This window comes from Anguilla anguilla, chromosome 4, assembly GCF_013347855.1.
Source record: "Anguilla anguilla isolate fAngAng1 chromosome 4, fAngAng1.pri, whole genome shotgun sequence".
NCBI classification, from domain to species: Eukaryota; Metazoa; Chordata; class Actinopteri; order Anguilliformes; family Anguillidae; genus Anguilla; species Anguilla anguilla.
In genome coordinates, this window is record NC_049204.1 from 58126 (window position 1) to 83123 (window position 24998).

The 24998-nt window shown below is 40.2% G+C and overlaps 2 protein-coding genes across 3 annotated transcripts; one reads left to right on the plus strand and one right to left on the minus strand.

The window, feature by feature from the left end:
• Positions 1-4733: 4733 nt before the first annotated feature.
• LOC118225145 (5-hydroxytryptamine receptor 3A-like) lies at positions 4734-12389 on the minus strand. Its single transcript, XM_035413202.1, has 8 exons — positions 12336-12389; positions 10037-10165; positions 8569-8675; positions 8265-8434; positions 7348-7508; positions 5971-6181; positions 5166-5319; positions 4734-5055 (listed from the first exon to the last, which is right to left on the minus strand). Exons 1-8 carry the CDS (start codon positions 12387-12389, stop codon positions 4734-4736), a joined length of 1308 nt encoding a protein of 435 aa, XP_035269093.1.
• A 3838-nt stretch (positions 12390-16227) lies between these two features.
• tctex1d2 (Tctex1 domain containing 2) lies at positions 16228-20938 on the plus strand. Of its 2 annotated transcripts, none has more exons than XM_035412202.1 (5): positions 16228-16476; positions 16854-16987; positions 19592-19661; positions 19888-19951; positions 20055-20938. In XM_035412202.1, exons 1-5 carry the CDS (start codon positions 16418-16420, stop codon positions 20202-20204), a joined length of 477 nt encoding a protein of 158 aa, XP_035268093.1. In that variant the 5' UTR covers positions 16228-16417; the 3' UTR covers positions 20205-20938. The 2 variants fall into 2 exon arrangements, with proteins under 2 accessions (XP_035268093.1, XP_035268094.1); XM_035412203.1 differs by having other exon boundaries at positions 16229-16476; positions 20050-20938.
• Positions 20939-24998: the final 4060 nt, after the last annotated feature.

Genomic DNA, 24998 nt, shown 5'->3' on the forward strand with positions numbered 1-24998 from the left:
GCACACGCACCTGGGCTGCGTTAGCTAATCAGCCCAGGTGCTTAAAGGTGTGCTGCTCTCTACAGTTCGGGGCCAAGACTGGGAGCTCTGTTGTGGTTTTCATTTCAGTTTATTTTGAGCACAAAAAAAGAAAGAAATCCTCAGCTGGGATGCTGGAGGAAGTGGACCTGGCTGGGAAGGTGGGTCAGCTCAGAGCAGGGAACTGAAAAGTTGCTGCTCTGTTTTACTTTCTTTTATTTTTGTTATTTTAGCTAGTTGTTTTAGTTCATTGTTTTTGCCCGGAAGCCGTGAGGGGGAAGGGTGAAGAGGGTTGTTTATTTTATTTCATGTTTGTGTGGGTCCACTCTCTCTCTCCATGCGCCAGGCAACGGTGTTGCCAGGTACTGCAGCATCTCCCTCCCCAGGGTGTCACACTTGGCGTGTGACAGTTTGGTGCCGAAACCCGGGAGGGAGCGGTCTCCGGGTAAGCCAAATTAGGCTCTGGCTGAATTTTCGGGTGGAAGGTGTGTAGCAGTCGATCTGCTGGAGAGGCGGATTGGTCTTGGCAGCGCCAGCTGGTGGAGAGAGCACACGCACCTGGGCTGTGTTAGTTAATCAGCCCAGGTGCTTAAAGGTGTGCTGCTCTCCACAGTTCGGGGCCGAGACCGGGGGCTAACACTGAGAGCACAGTTATGATTTTCGTTTCGTTTTATTTTGAGCACTAAAGAGGAAAGGAATCCTCAGCTGGGATGCTGGAGGAGCTGGACCTGGCCGGGAAGGTGGGTCAGCTCAGAGCAGGGAACTGAAAAGTTACTGCTCTGTTTTACTTTCTTTTGTCTTTGTTTTTTTAGCTTGTTGTTTTAGTTTATTGTTTTTGCCCGGAAGCCGTGAGGGGGAAGGGTGAAGATGGTTGTTTATTTTATTTCATGTTTGTGTGGGTGCGCTTTCTCTCTTGTGCGACAGACAATGGTCTTCCCCGGCACTGCCACATCTCCATCCCCGGGGTGTTACGCTTGGCGTGTGACAATATACATACATATTACCAGGTGTGATTTTTAAAAAATTTAATCTTGGTTTGTTGAGACTTCAGGTGAAGCTCTTACCCTGTGTAAGAAGACAGCAGGCAATGAGGAGATGTGGTCTGTAAATGGTTGGACTACGCTGCCTGGCCAGAAGCCTCTCTGGACTGGCAGTTTGTCCTTTCTGTGGAATTCAGCAAAGCATGATTAAAACAGGCTTTTAACCAAGAGTACATATCTGATATGTCTGGTTTTAGCTGGATTTTAGTCTGTAGTTTCCTACAGTACTGAGATCCAATGAATAAAATTGTAAAGGGTCTCTTGTCTGTTACCATACTGGATTACAGAAGCCTGAATAAGCTGTGTGAACACTTCTGCTCATCAGACATTCAATACATGAAATGAATGAACAGCAGTGTTCTTCCAGACACCTCTAAGCCTGTATATTTCCAAATGTAGCATACTCAAGCCTTGAAAAACATTATTTAGCTAGCAATGGAGAAGGCACATTGATTACATATAACCAATTATAGCTAACAAATATTATCCATTAGAATTCAGCATTCACACCAACATGATCATGACAGCCGAGATGGGCAAAACTGGAAAAAGTGCTTTGCCTCAAAGTAATAAATGAATATTGACGGCTGATATTGATTATCTATAAATAATCGGAATGCTTTTGTATAGCTAGCAAAATAATTTTACCATAGGCTATGATCAGCTATTTTTATAAAGATATCAATGAGTCTGCAAGAATGATGCCAATAATTTTGTATCGGCCATTTGATGAACTGAAAGGGTTTAACGCTGCTAATATGTAAACCATAGAGTACAACCAAGAAAGGCCCAACATAAATTTAAAATGGTCTCTCTTCCAGAATAAACATGATGCTTTTTCACAGCCCATATAGAGCAATGTTCTGAATGGTGCATTCTGCACACAGTACTTACGCTAACTAGCAATAATCCTGTTAGTTTCCTATGATCTACTTATCCTGAAAATTATGTAATTGCAACAATTTAGCCGCACTTACTTTTTGCAAACTATGGAGACTAGTTTATGCTATAGTGAGCAATCTTATGCTGTGGCCAGCAAACCTAGTGGTCAATCCCTGTCTGCTGTAGCATTTTAGCATTTCTTTCCATGAACTGGATGACAGTGTTCCATGTTATGTGGAATGTTATTGGCTTATTAGCAAATTATAACCCAAAACCTATTAATAATAATAATAATAATAATAATAATAATAATAACAATAATAATAATAATAATAATAAGCATCATCATCATCATCATTATCATCATCATCATAACACGTTTTTTTTTTTTTTACAGTAGACACAGATTTCATTCTGAAAGTAATTGAACACTCTAGACTCCACCCTACAGAAAACCCGAGGGAAGTCTTTCAGCTGCACACTGTGCAAACTGTGCAGATCTGCTAATATTCAGATCTGATAATACTTCAGATCTGCTAATATTTAGATCTGATAATACTTCAGATCTGATAATATTCAGATCTGCTAATATTCAGATCTGCTAATATTCAGATCTGATAATACTTCAGATCTGCTAATACTTCAGATCTGCTAATATTTCAGATCTGCTAATATTTCAGATCTGATAATACTTCAGATCTGATAATACTTCAGATCTGATAATATTCAGATCTGATAATACTTCAGATCTGGTAATATTCAGATCTGATAATACTTCAGATCTGATAATACTTCAGATCTGCTAATATTCAGATCTGATAATACTTCAGATCTGCTAATATTCAGATCTGCTAATATTTCAAATCTGCTAATATTTCAGATATGCTAATACTTCAGATCTGCTAATATTCAGATCTGCTAATATTTCAGATCTGCTAATATTTCAGATCTGCTAATACTTCAGATATGCTAATACTTCAGATCTGCTAATACTTAACTGTGTTTAATTGGGAAGATATTTATGGTGGGTAAAATATTGGTATGTTTTGTGTCAATGTATCTGTTGTACATGTTTGTAACTAGGTGAAACTGTACCACTTGAAGATGCAGGACACGTTTCTTTGTAATCAGACAATGAAGTATTGTTATATCATATATTATATCATGTCCAGTAGCTATTGCATTCCTCTGTAGAGACTTTGCTAGTGCCTACGGAAGATGCTGGGTCTTCTTTCTATATTGTGGAAGATGTATTAAATACAGAATCTGAAAGATGCATTGCAATTGTGGAATGCCACGTTACACTGAGCTGTAAACCATCCCAAAAAACTTCAGGATCCTTAATTTTGATCAGCTACTAATTTGCTATACACATTTTAGTAAGTATTCATTATTTTAAAGCAAATGTATTCAAAAAATATGAGGTATGTTTCTGGGTGAAATAAACATAGTATATCTGGGAAAGCCAGTATTCAGCAGGGTTGACTGTAGAACATTTTTCTGATATTAAGCCTCTTTAAGCCTTAGTGTAAATATTATCGCTAAGTCTCAGTCTGTCTCTCAGAAAAAAATATCTTGGCATAAAAATGACCAATATTCTGGAATTGGTATTTGATCTACCCTCGGAACAGATGGTCACTTGCAGTCGTGTCCAAACTTTCCCAACGCACCAGTACAACCACTTAATAAACCCTTTTCTGTGACCTCTCATTACAGTGTGGCATTCTGTACATACTGTAAGACAGAACTCTAAAGATATACAGAGCTGCACTATGGCCATCAGGATTGGGAATATATTTATTTTTCCAAAATACACTTTATGTCATGACTATTTATGACCTTTTTGTACAACACAGTCCTGGTCTCAGATCAGTTAATTACTCAGTCAATCATTGAACCAGTCAATCTTTATTATTTTACCATTTACAAACTGGCTGTCACACAGCACTTCACAATGGAATAAGAAAAGTGAAGCTCTTTGTTTTCATCATTCAAAGCATCAGATTACACACAAGGAACCATGAAAAGGAGGAAGCAGTGAAATATCAGGTGCAGGAGTGGCAGCAGAGATTCCGTTGAAAGGCGCTATATGAGTAAACTTGCCTGGCCTGGCCTTTACCTGGGCAGTGGGCAGGGGTTCAGAGGCCATCGAACGCAGTCCCTGCTGTAACCCTGGCGATGGATCAGAGAAGCAGCTCCTCAACTACCGTCAGCCTCAGAAGCACCGGTCAGACAATCTGACACCCCCACCAGGACTAACAGTCCCCAAAACCAGATGTCTACTCAGCCTAAGTAAATAAGGATGTTGTCTTAGAGGGACAGCTGAACTGTAGAGTTGATCCTTTACAAAACACTTGTAAAATCTATTAAAAAATATATTATTGCATAGCAGTGGAACTGTTGATCATATTCAAACATGGTTTGCCTATATACAGTATAACACAAATGTATATTCAGTTAAATGTAGCAAAATCTGTTATTTTGTCCTGTACACAAGATCTGTACTTTTAGAAAAGACATATTTCCTTTCTCATTTTCTTACTCAGACATCCCCTTACCATTTGGGCATGCTGGCATTATTTTGTAATATCTTGAAGCCTAACTGATCATTTTTCTATGAGTGTTTTATTCACTTAAAAAAATATTGCAAACAAACATAAGATTAGAGTGAGCATGGGATTACTGCCTCATAGGCTGCACACTGGGAGCCACCTGCTGTTTTCACCACGGTTACGTTCAGGCCTGGGAGCTGTGTGGCTTCCTAATGCCTTGCTGCAGGCTAAAGGCTAACAGCTACAGGCTGTACCACTTTATCCAGATCACGGAAATGGTGATGAAACTGACAATGATAAAAAAAATGTAAAGGTAGAACAGAAGTCGATCGATGACGTTTCCAATCTGGATCCAGTCCTCAGCCGTTTCATTATCTGCAAGATGTTTCTCCACTTGCTGACGGATTGCCAGGACGTCCTGGCCAAGCCTTTTCAGTTGTCCCAGGACGAGATCATCGGACTGAGGCTCTGCTGTAACATTGGGGCCAGGCTTTGCCTCCATATTCTCTACTGAGGCAGCAGGGAACAGGAGGAAAACACTAGTTAGCATTACTGAGTGATCACTTTGGACCACAGCAGACCCAACCCTAGAAACCTCAGTTTGTAAGGCTCAAAACTACCTTGAGCAGCAGGGTTGAGTATGACGGTGACACAGTTGCTGGGTTTTTGGTACAGACAGACGAGTCGGGCCAGGTACTGCAGGACTATCACGCGGATCCATCGAGGGACCGAGGGGTACTGACTAGAATTGCACAGTATGTTGGTGATCAGAACTGTCTCCAGGAGACTACACACCATCAGAGCCAGGCAGATAGAGAAGAACACATCTGGGGAGAGACAGAGAAAGAAAGAGAGAGAGAGAGAGAGAGAGAGAGAGAGAGAGAGAGACCACATATATTCACTCTCACAGATGTTTATATGCACTTCCAAACACAAACAATCAACATTTAAACACACACTGAATTAACAAATTTTAAAGCACAATGATTGCTGGGTTACTGAGTATCTCATTAGGGCACCATGCTGTGGTGCAGGGATGAGCTCCAATGCCTCAGGCCAAATCTGGACCGTGCCAATGCCAACTGCGTCTGGTAGATTCATAGGGCGAGGTGACACTGGCGATTACATTGCCCAGGGTCCGAGAGGGTTCAGTCAGTTAGGGGTCTGCATTACATCACTCTCTATCGACACACACTAGCCGATTGGGTGCCTGACAGCTGCATTTGAAAGGTCTTCCTCCGACTCCACTCTATGTGGGCTTGGCCGTGGGCTGCAGGGTAAAAAGAAGCAGGCTGGCACCACCGCATGTTTCGGAAGAGAACCACAGATGTGTACTTTCTCCTAAATCAGCATTGGAATAAACACATAAACGTAGCTGTAATTGCAGACTGGACATTACAAATTATGGTGGGAATTGTACATGTTCAGTCCCACATTGGGTATCAATAATTTTAAAAAGCACAATGATGAAATTGTACTTATTAAGGGGATTCTGTTGCCGGTGATGGGCAGCAAGTCGTTCATGATGAGCAGGAAGACGGTGTAGCCCAGGATGAGGGTCATCTTGAAGGAGGAGCGGTCCACAGTCTGGGGGGGCAGGAGGAAGCTGAAGAGGTCCACTGTGATGAGGAAGCAGCTGGGCACCAGCAGGTTCACCACGTACATTGTTGGCCTTCGCCTGAGAATGATCTGCAGGGCAGCACAGAGACAGGAAGACAAGGCCTGCTGTACATTCTCTGTCTTCTTCATGGGATTATTGGCACTCAGCAGAAGTCACATTAGCACTCACCTTTGGTGGAGTACCCCTCTCTTTTCTACCAGTGATAACATACTTCTTACATTTTACTACCAGGTAAGTGATTGCCACTGAGAAAGAATAAAAACCAAGCTGAAGTGGCTGTGGAAAAGTATGATTTCCTCCATTATTACATAGTTTCTCACACTAAATGGTTTCAGATTTTCAGACAAAGTGTATCATTGTCTGTATAATATCAGACAAAGGGAACTCAGTAAACAAAATTCTATTTTTTAAACTTATTTCATATATTTAAATGAAATTAAAAAGTTATCAAACACCCATAGCACACTTATGAAAAAGCAATTGCCCCCTTAGTCACTCAGTCAACTAATTAACCAAACTGATGGATTCAGCTGACTGAACACAGCCAGGCTTGATTGCACTCAGCCCTGTTGAATCTAAATCTCACTCATATTGAACTATACCATCAGAGTAGTCAGAACAAAGTTTCTACAAGCACACAATGTCATGACGAAAGGTAATTCCAGAAGAAATGAGAAACACATTTGTTGAAACATCAATCTGGAAAGGCACTTGGACTCCATTGAAACTGTACTGTCTTCATTGATGTGCTCTCTTAAATCTCCAAACTCTTCTATATCAGCAGGCAGACACCATTAATATGTCTCAGACAGGGATCATTAATAATACAATGAATGTCCTTGTGGTAAATGTTATAGCTGTGTAAAGATTGGTTAGCTGTATTATGTTAACTGTATTCTTTTGCAATACTAATTGTTGGTTTGTGGTTTGGTTAAGGTGTATTGATTATGATTAATGAGCCTTATCACAGTGACAACCCGGTTTTGTATTCCTGAGGTTAACAGTTCTGTTCTTCACTTTTGTAATTGACATTGATAAGAGTGTCTGCTAAGTGATTGTAATTGATGGAATATAATAGTACTAATCTCAGGTTGTGGAGATAGAGAGTTTGGTGCCATCTTTTATTTAAGTTGGTTTTCCCCTTTTGCTTTACTTAATGAATACAAATGCAGTTGTTACCTACTGTGACATTTATCTGAGTTTAGCTGGAGAAATCCATTTTTTATGAACCTACATAGTAGATGACCTCGTCAAATAATTCATAAGAGATTTCATCGATGGTGTCGTCAGCTGTGATGTCGATCAGTTCCCACTCCCCCACCGTCTCCAGAGCCATCCTGGACATTTCCAGGGTTTCCTTAGCTTCTGCTCCCAGTTTCAACTGAAGATCAGCAGCTGGAGGGATAGAAACACCCCGGTGTTACAGAACACCTGCAGAACACCTAGAGAACCCCTGTGTTACAGAACACCTGCAGAACACCTAGAGAACCCCTGTGTTACAGAACACACTTAAGAGTCTGAATAAGTTTGGAAGATTGCACCTGAAGGTGAATAAAGTATAGTAATATCCTGTTAGTGTGGTATAGGTGAGTAAAGTATAGTAATATCCTGTTAGTGTGGTACAGGTGAGTAAAGTATAGTAATATCCTGTTGGTGTGGTATAGGTGAGTAAAGTATAGTAATATCCTGTTAGTGTGGTATAGGTGAGTAAAGTATAGTAATATCCTGTTAGTGTGGTACAGGTGAGTAAAGTATAGTAATATCCTGTTAGTGTGGTATAGGTGAGTAAAGTATAGTAATATCCTGTTAGTGTGGTACAGGTGAGTAAAGTATAGCAATATCCTGTTGGTGTGGTATAGGTGAGTAAAGTATAGTAATATCCTGTTTGTGTGGTACAGGTGAGGAAAGTGTAGTAACATCCTGTTAGTGTGGTATAGGTGAGTAAATTATAGTAATATCCTGTTAGTGTGGTACAGGTGAGGAAAGTAGTAACATCCTGTTTGTGTGGTATAGGTGAGTAAAGTGTAGTAATATCTTGTTAGTGTGATACAGGTGAGTAAAATATAGTAATGTCCTGTTAGCATGGTACAGGTGAGGAAAGTGTAGTAACATCCTGTTAATGTGGTTCAAGTGATAAAGGTGTTCTCTCACCCATGAGCATGAAGGAGTTAAAGGTGAGAGAGCAGTTCTGCACATCAAAGGGGAAGGTGTAGATGTCCAGGTTGCAGGAGCTGACCACTCTGACAGGGCGCGTGTCGATCACATGACCATCATTTAGCAGGTATATGAAAGGAGCGTTTGGAGATCGATCTTCGTCCATACTGCAGAACAGTGCAGAGACACAGGATGCCATTCAACCCCCTTTCAATTCAGGAAATACAGTGAAATTCAACATTATCAATTCATTTATTAAACTCAAATGTGTTCTAGCCCAACCCTAAAACTGGCCACTTACAACTCGTTGATCAGAATATCTGGGACCCATAATTTTTCTCTGGGCAAAGAAATTCTTTCTGTTCCACACTGTGCAGAATCCCAGCTGAAGTTCTCAATGTACCATTCCTACAAAACAAAGCTTTAGCAATACATAGTGGTCTGACTGGTTTGACATCAACGCACTGATTTGAAAGTGTGCTTATTAAAAATTAAGGTGTAATTAAATACCAGACTAGTAGCCAGTTGAATTAACAGCATCTATCATGGACACAACTCATGTATTTTTATGTCCTTCTTGCCTATCAATGGGTTTAATGACAATGGAATGTCTCTTATTCCAGTTTATACATAAAAAATACAATACCAGGTCATTTTCAAAACACTTACCAATGTGTGCCAAATAAATGTTGTCAATATTTGTGCCTTTTCATCCTATGAGATAAAAGTTTATATATATATATATATATATATATATATATATTTAAATATAATTATTATTATTAGACATATAATGGGGAAAAATCTTCCCAAGAAGCCATTTACAAATATGAATTATTTTAATAAACACATACACAGATTGAATGCAACATGTTTGTATGCAATTTTACATGATCCAGTATATAGCATAGCCATCTAAAGGGTGATTTAATTACATGACATTAAATGTAAGTAAATCTTACAAGACCTAAAGAAATATCAAATCACATATGGGACACTGTCTTGTTATCTTATGGGATATGCACAAAGACTGAAATCACTGAAAGTTATTATGTCTACATTAATAAAATAAGGCTAGCTAGGGGTACCTAGCTATACATTTACAGGTTCATGATCTCCTGCCTGTTCAAAAGTGTGAAATGAGTCCTTTAGTTTAGATAGTTTTTAGTTTAGATATCATGGAAACTGGAAAGGATACAAGAATACACGATGAGCAGGCTTTCAATATTATTTAAACAGAAGTGAATCAGGAAACATATTTCTGTGTATATACATATTTCTGTTGCTTTTTATACGGTTAATTTCTACTCTGTATGAAGCACAAATAGGGTATTCCAGGCATTACCTAAAGGCGAAGACTAACTACCACCACGCTGTATATTTCACTCTAAATCCACCCCCCCTCCCCTTTTATGACACTTGTTACATGTTGCCCCATCCCAGCACATTTGGTAATTTGTATTTGTCCTAATACTGTAGCTTATTCTTCTGCCTAGTTGGCTTTGCAGAGGTTAGGTCAGAATAGCGTTCACTGTGTGAACTAAACTGTGTTCTTGGCTAGAAATAGCTGTACAAAATAAGTATTGTATCTTACTGAACCTGTGTTTAGTAGTTGTCTATGACCATGAAATGCACTTTTTGTACGTCGCTTTGGATGAAAGCATCTGCCAAATAAATGTAATGTAATGTACATGAGCTTTTTATTTATGAGACAGAAAAATGACAAGAACAGCATCCTCACCATCATGCAACATGACAGTTACACTCACCACATCCAGAATTCCATAGAGTACGAAGGAAGTGCTGACGGTGGTGGGCGAATTCAGGCTGACGACTGGCCGAATCTCCTTACTGACCAGGATGTTATTGATGCCAGTAAGAAGGGACTTTGCATCTGGCTGCGAGCAATTTATCAGAGCAGACTCTACACACTGAACTTTAGGAAAAACAGAAATATTGTTATTCTGGGATTTTTCAAATAATGCATGTCAATTTTGTTGAATCTGTTTCCAGAACTTGTCCCAACCTGGGTACTAGTTTATTTTCATAATATTTTTTTCAGTTACAAATAAACTTATCAATGATCAACTTGAAGTTATTATTGCTTTATTGAATTTAAGCATTTTCCATGACACAGCATGGATGTGGGAGAAGCGATGTTACCCTGGACAAGCAGACAGCAGAAGAGGAGTATGACCACGGCTGGATGCAGTTGACTGGTAAGACGCTGGACACTGAAAGTCGTCCCTTTGGGGTGCAATTTGTTGTTGACCTGTGAAATGTAAATGGGTGCATCTCATTGCCACTCAGGTGATCCTACTTACCTGACACTAACCTTTTGATCTTCTCTGTTTTCAAATCAAGCTGTTAACAAATGAAAAAGTTTCAAATCTGCCAATAATAAGTAATTCCAGTGATGAAACCACTAAACTGACCAGAGCTTTATCGCTAAATATCTCAGAACAGTAGAAAAGGCAGACAGGACCCTGTAATTCTCAGATCTCATATATTCTGACGGGTGACAAATTAAAGGAAATGGCAACATAAAGTGTCTTAGTAAGGTGTTGGGCCACCATGAGCCACCAGAACAGCTTCAATGTGCCTTGGCATAGATTCTACAAGTCTTTGGAACTCTACTGCAGGGATGGAACATCATTCCATTCTTCCAAAAGACATTCCCTCATTTGATGTTTTGATGATGGTGGTGGAGAGTGCTATCTGACTTGTTGGTCCAAAATCTCCCATATGTGTTCAATTTAGTTGAGATCTGGCGACTGCCAAGCCCATAGCATATGATTCACATCATTTCCATACTCATCAAACCATCAGTGACCCCTCGTGCCCAGTTGATGGGGGCATTGTCATCCTGGAAGAAACCACTCCCATCAGGGTAGAAATGTTTCATCATAGGAATTTGAATTTGGATAAAGGTGATCGTTCAGAATAACTTTGTATTGATTTTCACTGACCCTTCCCTCTAAGGGGACACGTGGACCCAAACCATTCCAGGAAAATGCCCTTACAGCATAAAAGAGCAACCAGACCCCCTCACTGTGGGACTCCAGCACTCAGGCCTGTACCGTTCTCTCAGTGTACGTTACACATGCACTTACCCACTTGTCTAGAATATGGTGGAGGATGACTCATCTGACCATTTAACTTTTTTCTGCATCTCTGTAAACCAGTGCCTATGGTTTTTGCACCACTGAACTCTCAAATGTGCATTTGTCTTTGTAATGAGGGATTTATGCAGTGCAACCCTAACTATAATATCCCTCTTTATGTAGAAGTCGACGGACCATTCTTGCGGACACAGTCTTATCACGTCCTGCATTGACATTCTCAGTCACCTGTTTTCCCTTACAAATCGTAGTAATGTACGAGCATCATGGTTATCGCATGTGTGCTTTCGACCACAATTTCCAACCCTATTTACTGATGTCTTCCCCTTGGATCTAAATGCAGATGTCACTTTAGTCACTGTGCCTATTGAAACACCAGCCAGTTGAACAGTCTTTGTGACTGAAGCTCCTGCACTCCATGCCCCAATAATGAACCCTCTTTCAAAGTCACTTAGATCTTTTCTTCTTGTCATCTTGATCCAAAATTGCGGTCAACTGGGCCTGCTCAGAATTTTTATACATGCCACAGAGCATGATAGGATGTTAATCGCTTAATTGTATCATGCAGTACATCTGTATAGAAGCATCTGCATTCCTTATGTTTCTCCACCCATTTATTCATCTATAGTACATAGTACATACTGTAAAGTACATATGAGTTACATAGTATTACTACAGTAGGTGCTGTGGAGCACTATCTTTGATAATGCTTTTCAGATTTGAAATGGCAAAACAAACAGACTCTATTCACCTCTTTTACCTTTGCTGAAAGTGCAGGGATTATGGTACAGTACATATACTCAGTACATAGACTACATACCAGCAGACATCACCGGAATTCTGGTGGTGTGTTTGACATTATGTACTTTTGGGAGTGACAAACTACTTAAAAAGTCATAAATTACAACTATGCAAATATGGGAAGGAATTATCCAGTTTACTTTACCTGAGGAATAGATGAACCTTCCACAGCCATCAAAAGCTGATGGTCCTGTTTCATGGCGTCAGTAAAATGGAAATGAATGTTGAAGCTTAGATAAATCTGTTAAATTTCAGTTAAATATATATTTTCTTTGGTATGTTCAACTATCTGAGGAAACAGCTGAAAGTTCAGCTATTTAAGTATAAACTGATTTGCATAGATAAGCTATAATTTTGTTTATGGTGTCTTACACCAGTCACATGAAAGCCACATATTTTGCCTGTGGTGTCAACCAGGTTTAGGTTTCACAATAAACAAGTGTAAGGTAACCAAAGGTGACATATGGTGCTATACTGAACTTGAATAGGATCAAACTTATAATACAACTTTGAAATGCACATCACACATTGGCCCTTGAGTCTAGAAATTGTACTAATCCACCACAAGGCCAGCTATCAAATGTTAGATTCAATTTGACTTGACACACGAGACTTGTGTCCTTGCAAACAGTAAAACTGTTGTTGGGGGCTTGTCATAGAGGAATGCACTTGTTTTCAAGTAAATGAGATTTGTCTCCCTTTCATATATATTTTTTCCCACGGCGTGCAGGAACTGCTGCCGTGGGCTATGCATGGCAAATTGTGGTCACTCACTCACTCACTCATGGATGACCTTTGAGGGACGTTTTGTGGGACGCATGTGCAGGTGGTGCTTTGTTTAGTAGGACGCATAGGCAGGTGGTAAGACACAACATTTTTAAGCACAGCTTTATCGCCTAACGTTATTTTAGCTAACCCTAACATGTTCGTGTTTCGCCTACTTTCGCTAACCTAGTTAGCGTGTACAGATCACCTACTTTAGCTAACCTAGTTAGCACACACAGATGCTATCCTGCACGCATGAGTAGGAGCTAAGGACACACAGCTACATCCACGGATACAGATGTATGGACACATGGAGGACAACAAATAATGTTACAGAGGTGAGAACGTGCCATAGCTAGCTAGCTATATAGTTTGCCAAGTTGCGCCGTGGGTCTGGACGGTTTCATGCTTGTTCCATTGCATTTTTCCTTTATTGTTTTCTGAATTATTTATTATTGTTCTGTATAAGGCTTCCCTGCAAAAGAGACAGTCTCAGTGAGACCTCCCAGCTCAAATAAAGGTTAAATTAATAACAGTAACAGCTCCTCCTTTGGTCAGAATGGGGGACAACATGGAGCTCATTCCATGTGCTCATTGAACTGATTACTTATAGATAAGATGACCACTTGAAAGCAAATGCATCACTTGAAAAGCACAAAAGAACAAGACTCTAAATTTATTTTTAAAAAGACACAATTGGTCATCTTATCTGTTTACTTGAGACTATACCTGCACTTTTCTTTGAGTCCTGATGAAGACCAGCTTGTGGTCGAAATGTTGGCTTTTCTTATATCCTGGCTTTTTACATGTTACAACCATTATAATAAAGGCTTTTTAATTTAACATTTTTTCTTCCTGTTGTACTTTTGGAGTGCCTGGAACACTATCTCAGATGTGTTTTACTGTTGCTTTGTTCCCCCAGTTCCATGAGCACCTGCCTTGCTTCTCTGCTACATTTTTTACAAGAGCATCCAGTTTTTATCCTTTTTCTACCAGTAGAAACATACTGAATGATACTGAAATAATGTGAAATAAAGAGGCAGAAACACCAGCAGACAGATAATGGTGTGATGATTGTTCATAAAACTGGAAAAAGTGATTGAAATGGCTAGGGCATTGTTATTAGCTGGATGTTTACTAAAAACAATAAATCAACAAAGATTAAATAAATAAAACAACTATAAATCAAATGGGGTGGCTTTATGCAATCTAATGAAATCACAGTCTGCCAGACAGGTTAACCAGTGCAAATGCAAAGCAGGGCACAGACTTACCTGTGTGCACTAGCCCTGACTGTGAGAGCACGGACTCACCTGTGTGCACTAACCCTGACTGTGAGAGCACGGACTCACCTGTGTGCACTAACCCTGACTGTGGGAGCACGGACTCACCTGTGTGCACTAACCCTGACTGTGGGAGCACGGACTCACCTGTGTGCACTAACCCTGACTGTGAGAGCACAGACTCACCTGTGTGCACTAACCCTGACTGTGGGAGCACGGACTCACCTGTGTGCACTAACCCTGACTGTGAGAGCACAGACTTACCTGTGTGCACTAACCCTGACTGTGGGAGCACAGACTTACCTGTGTGCACTAACCCTGACATACTGAGCTCTGTATTTTTACCACTGCAAGGTCTACTGCTTACTGTAAAAACGAAAACACATTGGTGCCATCTTCTGAAAATTCATCAAAGGATGTGAACAAGGACAAAACTGTAACACTTTACATTCGGGACTGTGACATAGCATTGGAAACTTACCTACCAGAACCTGCTGTAGTTAAGAAATGGGGCATTCAAAGAAGACACTCTTTATTTATTTGTATCCCTTGTATCATGCAGCATTTATTAAACCAGGTTAGTCTCATTGAGATTAGAAATCTCTTTTTCAAGAGAGACCTGGCCAAGAAAGCAGCAGTCGATTACAGACACAACAAAATTTCAACATTTAACATACTATAAAAGCAGACAAACAGCAATGTTCAAAGTTTCACAATCTAGTTAACATGAGTAATCTGTAGTGCAACTAAGGGTCAAAACAATTACAAGTTTCACTTTCCTCCATAACCTTAAGCCTTTTTAAAAAAATAATTTAATGATAAAAGCTCCTGTAAATTAACTTCTTTCTGGAGCTCATTCCACGCAGAAGGAGCTGAGAACTGGAATGCTTTTTTGCCAGCCTCAGTACGAACCTTTGGCACAGACAATAAAACACTTTTTTTGTGAGCGAAGTCGGTATTTTCCATTAGTCTGCTGAAAATATACCAATGACACAGCTTACGTAATGCCAAGGAGGGCCAGCCCACTCTTCTATAAAGAATACAGTGATGTGTCAAAAATTTTTCATTTGTGACAAACCTCAGTGCCCTATGATACGCCATGTCCAACCGACGCAATGACGCGATATACGATCTAAAACAAATGGTTACAATGGTTACTCTTGTTGTTGTTATGACTCCTGCTTATACGATGCTGCTTTACCCTATCTTGGCTACATCTCACTTGTAAAAGAGGTTTTAATCTCAATGTGACTTCCTAGTGAAATAAACGTTCAATAAAATAAATAAATAAATAAATAAATAAAAACACAGGAGCTTGCGTCTGAAGAATAGATGGCTTTACCATGCCTTGTTACTGCTGCTGTTCACAGGTGAGAGAATTTGAATTTTCCAGGCAGTATACACTTCAGCTGCTGGCTTCATGGGCTCTTTTGCATTGAGGTCTGTGACAAGATGAAACTGACCTGATAGTCAAATCAGTTGTAATGTATAGGTTCTTACACAATTTGCACGCTGCAGTTGAATTTGCATGGAAACACCATAGTTGATTTATTTTTGGTTTTTCTGTGACTAAGGTGGACAATGTTTTTTTCTCTGTTGCCACATTAGTGTCTATCATGTTACTGCTTCTCGCACGGAATAGATTTTAGAGCACTTGATTTCTCCTGCCCGTAAAAAATTGGAGCTTTCTGAAGTTCTAAAGCAACTGTGGCAATGGTGCCACCTGCTGGCCACAAATTAAACAGAAATTAAGAATAGAAACGACAATTCCCCTTATGTAGACAGGCTGAATACATGTGGAAACTCCTGCTAAAGAGAAATAAAATTTATAATCACTTTAGATACGTGTACCAAGCAGGTGCACGCCTTTTTATACGGAGGGCTCATTCCAATAGCTTATTTTATCCGTCCTTGCTTTAACAGAAGTTAATTATGCATATCTATGAATTCGTTATTTTTCACCACGCCTATCTATTGTGTAAAATGACATCATTTCCGCCAGGCTCACACAACTTGGTTGAGGAAAATAGCGTTGTTATGGTAACCGGTTGTTCGTTTACAATGAGCTGGCTGTTAGTTGGTAGTTTCGGGATACAAATGCTTTGTTTTACATAATATAAGTTGAGTACTTATAGTTTTCCATTAGTCAACTAACAATTGTAGGTAATTATCTTTGAATATGGAAGAACCTGATACGTTGGAACACACATATATCATCAGGCCGAATTATCAGCACAAGTAAGTTGATTAGCTGTGAAAACCACGGCCAAATTTCGAAGCTAGCTAGCTAACCTTCGATAACGTTCGCTTCAAATCAAAACTGGCTGGCTTGTCAGCTGCAGTTATATAGCTATGTAACGTTAGATAGGTCAGTATTCGAACATTTAAATAATATTGGTCAATTTCCTGAATATCTAGAGTATAGCTACAGTCTGCTTTAGCCACAATGTAGCTAGCTTGTTGATATATTGCCATTTCAACATTAGCTACCCTTAGCTCTAGTTATACTGGAGTAGATTAGCTAGCTAGCCAAGTAGAATAATGTGTTGTTTCAACGGTAGCTAGCTTGCATTGGTTGTACTGGAGTTGCTAATGTCTTAATGTAATTGTATAAGGTTTAAGGTGGGGGTGGTGAAGGAATGTATCCGAGAGGTTCTGAAAGAACAGCTTGGAGGCACATCGTATAACCCGCAGCTCATCTCAACTCAGTGTCGTTCAGTTGCTGACTGTATCAAGGAGAAACTCAAAGGTGAGACGCAAAGACGAAGATTAGGCATCTGTCTAACGTTGTCGTGAAAATGATTCTTATCGTGAAGAATCCCTGACGGAATCTATGGCTTACCCTCGCAGCACTTTCGGAAGCGCTGTACTAAGTGTCTTCTTACCGTGAAGAATACCTGACCCGCAAGCATAGAAATATGTTACCACGGCGGCACAATTATATCGTGGAATACTGTCTTTGAAAAAAGGCTATATGCTGTCACTGCAGTTACATTTAGTGATGGGCAAAGCAGTTCTTTTCAGTGTACTGAATCAGTAGAATCATTTCACTAGAAAGATTCGCTCGTGCTGTGGGCATGTTGTCGACCCGGGGGTGCTCTAAAGACAGAGCATTTTCCCACAGAATATTTAATAGCCAAAGAACCGAACACTTTCTTTCCCGACTTTTAATAAAGTGTTTTCGTTTCGATTTTATTCGAAACAATTTAGTTTGAAAGAATGTGTTTGATATGGCCATTTTATTTTACTAAATTTCCCAAAATTGGTTGTTTTAGCCCTAGATGCTGATTTCTTTACCGTGACTTGTAATGGCTGCTTGAAAGAGAACGTGCTGAAATACGTTGTCTAAGTAGATATATCATTTTATCATAAAATGTAGTCGATAAAATAGTAGCCTTGGCTAGCCTACTTTGAGACATGTAAAAAAAAAAAAAAAAAGTCTTGTTATTTCCTTGAAAATAAACAGCACACTTGACAGTGATGTTCGATTATCATCATTAGCCTATTCCATAACGTACCCACTCTCCTCCCCAGAGACTCCGCGCTCCTTGCATTCGCTGCAGCAAGAGGAACGTACCTAGTGTTGTCGTTCGCGAACGATTCGGGGTCCTAGTGTTGTGTCGTTCGCGAACGATTCGGGCGTACAGTGTACCATCACATCCCAAGAACGCTCAGTGAACGAATCACTGAACTGACTCTGCTTATAATGGCATTATATCGCGTATAATTTGTAGACTGCAGGTCACGTTTAAGTATAGGCGCACTTTTTCAGACCATACAGCTCACAAGTAATTCCAGTGCGCTTTAGTGATTTACTACTAGTTTAGTATAATTTCTGTAGCTTACTTGAATATTTATGTAATAAAAGTTCCAAATAAGCAAGTATAAACCTATGTATACTCGTGTAATACTTCAAAAGTAAACCAAGTACATTCTGTTATTTTTAGAAAGTATGCTATAGTAGTATGGTTATGAAACGTTGTAGGGTCCACCTTGTCAGCGCTCCCTCTAGTCTGAAACTGGTTATTCAAGTAGTATCGTATGATATCTTGAAAGCACCACTCCATAATGAAATTCAGGGGCGAATCTGTAGCTAGCTAGTACATAATAAAACTAGTGAGCCTCAGCTACGTTTTTGGGTTAATGAAATTGACTTCACAGGCAAAGATGTTGTAAGATCCAGTTTTTAACTGTTCTAACCAAGTTACTCATTTGTCTGTTCGCTCTGGACTTTGATCTTTTATTGCCTGCACACCGTGGAGTTGTAAATGTCCCAGTCTGTTAAAGGCAGCTGGACAGATAAGAGCGAGCAATCTCCAGGCTGTGGGACAGGCTCACGAAATCCATGATTAAACGGTGGTCTTCTTGACTCTTTTTTCTTAACAGGTTGAAAACGAGCATGTTTTACTCATAGTGACATGGAAACATGTCTATAATGAGCCCTCATGCACTGTCTATATCAGAGGAGTATGAACAATATCAGAATCAGAATCGCCTTTATTTGTCAAGTATGTTTACACATGCAAGGAATTTGACTTCGGTTTAATGGCTCTCAATGTTCTTACACAAAAGAAAAGAGTAACAACACAACAATCTTCAGAGACATACACAAGGAATGACTATATACAGAGTACAAATAGTGCTGTAAACAGGATACAAATAGTGCAACGAAGTGAAGAGGGCAAGGAGTGTAGAGATAAATATTAAATGGTAACAAAAAAAAAAAAGACGTTACTTTATATACATATAGGTACAGTGGGTATTATAGTGTTCCAGGGTTATTGCACAGTGCCTCAGTGAGTTAACTGTTGTTATAGTAAGTGTGACGGCGAGGGGGAAGAAACTGTTCCTGTGTCTGGTGGTTTTGTTGTACAGTGTTCTGTAGCGCCTACCAGAGGGAGAAGTTGGCGCAGGTTATGTCCAGGGTGTGAGGGGTCTGCAGTGATTTTCCCTGCTTGTTACCTATAAACATATTATAGTAATGAAGGTCAAGAAAATGTAATTATCTTTATGTTGTATTAATTACTGTGAACCTGTCACATAGGTTGAATTAACTTGGGTACTATTTACCCTACTTTATACTGTCTTCTCTTACAAACAGCATATTTAATGACAGTAAATCCTGGCAGACATGTCCAACTGTTCAGTCATCCTTTTGATGACTTCCAGACAAAATGGAAATTTATTTGTTAAGCAGGGATTTCATTCCTCTGGATGTACACCAAACTCAAAGCATGAACCAACCTCTTAATGTAGGCCTTGCTGTCCGTTGCTGCTTCTGCAGTGGAATGCTGTGCTACTGTTCTAAGTGAACTGTGCCAGATATGTTTGTTATTTTTCCCTCTCACATCAGACCTGGGTTTTGACCGATACAAGCTGGTTGTGCAGGTGGTGATCGGAGAACAGCGAGGAGAAGGAGTTAAGTGAGTTGCTGCGGATAATTTATTCCTCAAATCACAAAATAAACTAAGAGGGTGGAGCCGTCATAGACGTGCAACCATCGAGTTTTTGTATTTTAGGAGGTTGCACAAGATGATGATTGCTTGTAAAGCAATAAAAACAAAGCAAGCAAGCACAGAACACAGTGGTTCCGCATGTACATGCACTTTGGGGTAAAGCTCACCCGAACACCCGTCCATCTCTCTCCAGGATGGCTGCCCGATGCTTCTGGGATGCTGACACTGATGGCCACGCCCAGGATATGTTCATGAATGTGAGTTAATATCATTGGCTATAAATGGGAGACCATTACCTGAGGTGGTTACTAATCGTGAATTTGCTCAGATTCACACGTCCTTCCATTCTCTCCAGGACAGCCTGTTCTGTGTGGCTGCTGCATTTGGCTGCTTCTACTACTGAGCACAGAGAGAGCGGCTGTCAGCCAGCGACGCAGCGCGACTGGGCATGTCTGCTGCAGACTGCGCATCATCCACAGACAGCAGCGCTCCACAGCACGTCGGATATAACACACGGCCCGCCTCCTCTCTGCTCAACCTGCTAGGAACCTGCCACCCGCTTGCAGGAAGTAAAGGACAAATGAGAGGCGTGATGCTGACGATGGCACGTGCTCTGGAACTGCGTGCACACAGCCCTGGTAGCCGTACATATTCTGTATAATTCATGAAGCTTTCAGAAGCTCAGAATAAAGTGCTAAAAAGACAGAATTATTCCAACACAAGTGCTGACAGGACAACAGAGGACCACTTGTGCTAAAAGAATGCTGAATGTTAAATGTGAAATTTTTTTTTTCCCTGATCTAATATATTTGTTATATTCTCTCCAGTCTTCTGGTCACATCTATCACTTCTGCACAAAGTATTGAGGTATTATCTACTTTATATCAGTTTATTACATTATCTACTACATTATGTAAACTTCAGTCTTTTAAAGCTGCAGTAAGTAACGTTCACAATGGTTGCGGTGTTGCAAAATCATCGGTAAAATCATAACGCCCATTGGCCCTGCCCAGAGAGAAAGAGACACTCTCCCACCCCCCTGCTTCTCCATGCACCTTGTATTCAATGTGTATCAACATTTCTAGCCATGACTCTTCTGCAAAGAGGGTTACAGGACCACAGACTGGTATAATGTTAGCTACACTAAAAATGTCAGCTCCAAGAGTCCCGGTAAAACAACAGAATCTTTTTAGTTCTTGCAGTGGTTACCCGTAACACAATAAAACATCTTCCATTTAGTCGCAGAGGTAATGAAGTATTGGTTTTACTACGTTCACTTGGTAGTCTGAAGTTAACTGCCTGGTCTTTGTAGAGATGCACACCCGGGTCAATGTATATGCAAACCACGTACATTAGATGCACTGAAAAGGGAAAACTTTATAATGGTGCAATATGACAGTTGACAATAACCTAACAAAGGCAGTTTCAATGATGCTGAATGGTAAACATTGTATTTACAAAACACGAAAAATAAAGACAGCTATTCTATAAGAGAAAAGACATACAATCTAACAAACTAAGGCAAAGAAAAGAAACACAAAGAGATGATTGATGCATGCCCAAATCCAAAAACACTTGTGCAGGGAAAACATACTTGGGATAAACCTCCCTATGCCATCTTATAAACGCTCAGTGTGCCTCACTTTATAACATACAGTATCCCCTGCATTACAAATGATATTATTCACAGTACACCACGTTTATCATATCATTCACAGTAATTTACATGCACATGCTTTCAGTCCATAGTGTGGGTAATGGTCAACCAGGTTCACATCTGACCCAACGGTGCCTGAGGGTGCTTTTATGACGTGAAAACAGACACTGTCCTGGTCATCTGTTCATCCTTGTTCCTGCACGCCTCAAGTGTTGGTGCGGTGGGGTAAAAAGGTTGCGAGACTGTCCCGCGGCAATCTCTAGATTGTGGGGCAATTGTCTTTTCAGCTGTTTACAGCCTTCTGATCTTTACGACTCCACCGGAATGGGGGCAAAGATAAAAATCCATGGACAGTCTAAATTGAACCTTACATTAGCAAACGTGATCTATCCGACAGATAACTCTGGCTTACCTACATAGCCCAGGTAAACAACCTAACTTCACCTACCACACAGATGACATTAGCAACATTTCATTCTTCCACGAACTAGCCACCAAATTGAAGTAACATTATCAATAATGATGTGGTGTACTGCAACTGGGGCTCAGGCTCATACTGAGGGGATAGTTTAGGCCTTATGGGGGAAGTGAGCGACCCACAAACTGTAATGGGCCTAGTACTCCTGAGAGAAGGGGAGCACACTCCATTGAGGCTGAAGAGAGGACAGGAATGCTGTGTAGGCAGTGTTTCCCATCCAATTACTTTATTTGGCCAGCCCGCCCAAATAGATTTGCCCCTACCCAAAAAGATTTTTATTTCTACAAGCAATACACTATACACACATGTATTCATTATTTTTTATACCTAATGTTAAAGTGACTCATTTCTCACAGCGGATGTTTGAGAACCACTCAAACAAAATTATTTTAAAAAAGAAATGCTAGCGGAAGAGTGGGGAGAAACTGCACCTGTTAATTAAAATGAATGAAAACCAACGTGTTGTCTTGAATGGCTGTTTGGATATCAGGCTCCAATGACTTTAAAGCCCCTAAGTTATGTTTAGAATGTGCATGTGATTATATTATCCTCCAAATCAATCATAGCTTAAAAGTTTGCCTGTAACTGAGACAATTACTGCAAAAAAATTGTGTCAGTCAATGGGTTGCTTTTTCATTCTGGTCACTGTGCTACCGGCACACCTTGACGCGAAAAGTGCCATACAGATTTCATTTTCATTTGGAGACTTAGTCAAAGTAAACAATGACAAAAAAACTTCCCTAATACATGTGAGCTCTGTCTGGGCAGCAAAATTTATTAGCCATATCAAGAAAAAAAGTATTTGTCCCAAAAATTATGGAGCTCACTGTATGTGTACAGTCATGTGAATGCACAAGGTCAGTCTCGTTGTTGAGTGGTTCATGAGGTGAAGTGGCCTATGTCTTTTGATGTTGTAAACCACTGTTCTGTAAAGACAAATTTGGGCCACATCCCTGGTATTAGAACACATTACATTACATTACAGGCATTTGGCAGACGCTCTTATCCAGAGCAACGTACAACAAAGTGTATAACCGTAACCAGGGACAAGTGTGTTGAAAACCCTAGAGGCAAGTACAGTTCCAAGTGCAGGGCGCGACCACGTAGTTTAACTTGGACCCTGTAGGTTAAAACCCTCCTGTTATCTTCAAATTTACTAACATCTTTTATCCTTGGGGTCAATTTGACCCCAGCAATTTAAACCTCCAGAAAATGATTATAATTAAAATTGTTACCATGAGTTTGTGTCAGGTACTTTATTATAGTCTTTGTTGACTACCTAAATAGCTCTTTAAATAAAACATTTGGAGGCCTGTGTTTTCTTGTTTCAGATAATTGGAAGCACCTGTGGCTGTGCCCATAAAAGGAAGCCTGGAGTCGGCTTCTAGGGAGGGGGCTTGATTTTCTCCTCTCCGTTGGACCACGGCCGTGTCTGGATTTCACCTTCTATGTTTTACAGTTATTTTGTTATTTTGTATGGTGTTCTAATAATAAAGGTATTGGTTATTATTGGGAAACCTTGGTGTCGGCATCGCTTATGTTTGCGGGTGTTGAGAGCAACCGTAACAATACCTATTACGCGGCTATGAAAAAATATGCAAATCACCATAAAATCTCACTGATTGACCTAAAATTGGAAAGAAAGGTCTTTTTGTTGTTTTAATGTTTTTTCTCACTGTCCCCAACATGGTAACCTTCCTTTTCAGCAGTTCCTCACCCAGGGCATATGATGTGAAAAATTAACACATGTAATGTTATGACCATTCAGTCCTTCACCCATGTCCAGTACCACCCTCATGCCCTGATTTTTTTCAGGTGCTTCCCCAGGAGATTTATCAATGTACACTGGCATATTCCGAGCATAGCTGGAATGTGCATCACATGCTGCCCATATTTTCATACCATGTTTGGCCGGTTTGCTTGGTATGTATTGTCTGAAGGGACAGCGCCCACGAAACGCAACCAGACATTCATCCACAGTCACGTGGGGGCCTGGATTGTAAAGAAATGGTAATTGCCGAATCCACTTGTCCCATACATCCCGTATTGCTGCAAGTTTGTCATGCTCTCATCGGCCCTGCCTTGTTTCTCTGTCATCAAAGCGTATGACACGGGAGAAAACATGGAATGTCTTTAGAGACATGGTGGCTGGAAATATTGCCCTTCCAGTGTCAGCATTCCAAAGGCTTGCTGTTGCTTGGCCTTTTGACTTGTACACTCCTACCAAAATGAGCAACCCAATGTAGGCTTGCAAGTGGGTCACATCCAAGTCTTTCCAACTGTCCCCATACACGCGCCTCCCCTCTAAGTTTGTCATCTCAAGTATATCCTTTTCGATTGATGGTGTTACAAAGAGCTCAAATGCTGATTTTATGTCTTGGACATGGCTGACAGCATATCTGGTGGGGTCTGGAACCATTTTGATTAAATTAGCAGCACTAAGTCTGCCCTGTCGTTCAAGTGGGGAGAGGGACCATAATAACTTTCCATTTTTTGAAGGTAACGTGTCTGTTGGTGGCTGAGAGACAACAGGAGGGTCAACACTAAGGGTTTCATTCTCATCAGAGGAGGATGCCTCATAATCAGGGTCCTCCTCAACATTATCCTCTGTCTCTGACACATTCTCCTCTATGTCACGTCACTGTCAAAGAGCTGTGACAAAACCTCATTGGCAGAAAACCTTTGCTTAGAGGTCATTTTTATTATTATTATAAGTATTATTATTATTAACCTTTATTTAACCAGGTAAAAAAAAAAAACTCTTGAGATTAAAAATCTGTTTCAAGAGTGACCTAGCCAAAATAGGCAGCAGTAAACACAGGAGTTACCAACAATATAACATAAAACAAAAGTACCTGATAAAAAGGAGCAATCAAACCCATAAGATCTATATAAATAAACAAAAATAATCGGGGAGTCAGGGTAAATAAAATCATACAGAAATTTTCAATTGAGAGAGAGCATAAAGAGAGAGCACACAGAGCACCAAAAGAAATGGTTTAGAAGGCTGCTGTGCAAGCTTTTATATGTTTGCTCCTACCCTGTGTTGTGTAAACTATCAATGTCCTCACGGGAACCATATTTCCCATCCCCCACGGCGCAGGAAAGTGAACTATCAGTGGTTCGCGCACTACTGCAGGTATGGTTATGTTAGGTTAGGGCCCTAAAG

What these genes read in the sequence shown, in the direction of transcription:
- LOC118225145 (XM_035413202.1), bottom strand. Translation starts at nt 12,389, where the DNA reads ATGAAACAGGACCATCAGCTTTTGATGGCTGTGGAAGGTTCATCTATT. An exon ending in AAGGTTCATCTATTCCTCAG is followed by an intron (nt 10,166 to 12,335) that starts GTAAAGTAAACT and finishes AATTGCTCGCAG; the next exon opens with CCAGATGCAAAGTCCCTTCT. An exon ending in CAACAGAATCCCCTTAATAA is followed by an intron (nt 5,320 to 5,970) that starts GTACAATTTCAT and finishes GTCTCTCCCCAG; the next exon opens with ATGTGTTCTTCTCTATCTGC.
- tctex1d2 (XM_035412202.1), top strand. Translation starts at nt 16,418, where the DNA reads ATGGAAGAACCTGATACGTTGGAACACACATATATCATCAGGCCGAAT. An exon ending in AGGCCGAATTATCAGCACAA is followed by an intron (nt 16,477 to 16,853) that starts GTAAGTTGATTA and finishes TAATTGTATAAG; the next exon opens with GTTTAAGGTGGGGGTGGTGA. An exon ending in CAGCGAGGAGAAGGAGTTAA is followed by an intron (nt 19,662 to 19,887) that starts GTGAGTTGCTGC and finishes ATCTCTCTCCAG; the next exon opens with GATGGCTGCCCGATGCTTCT.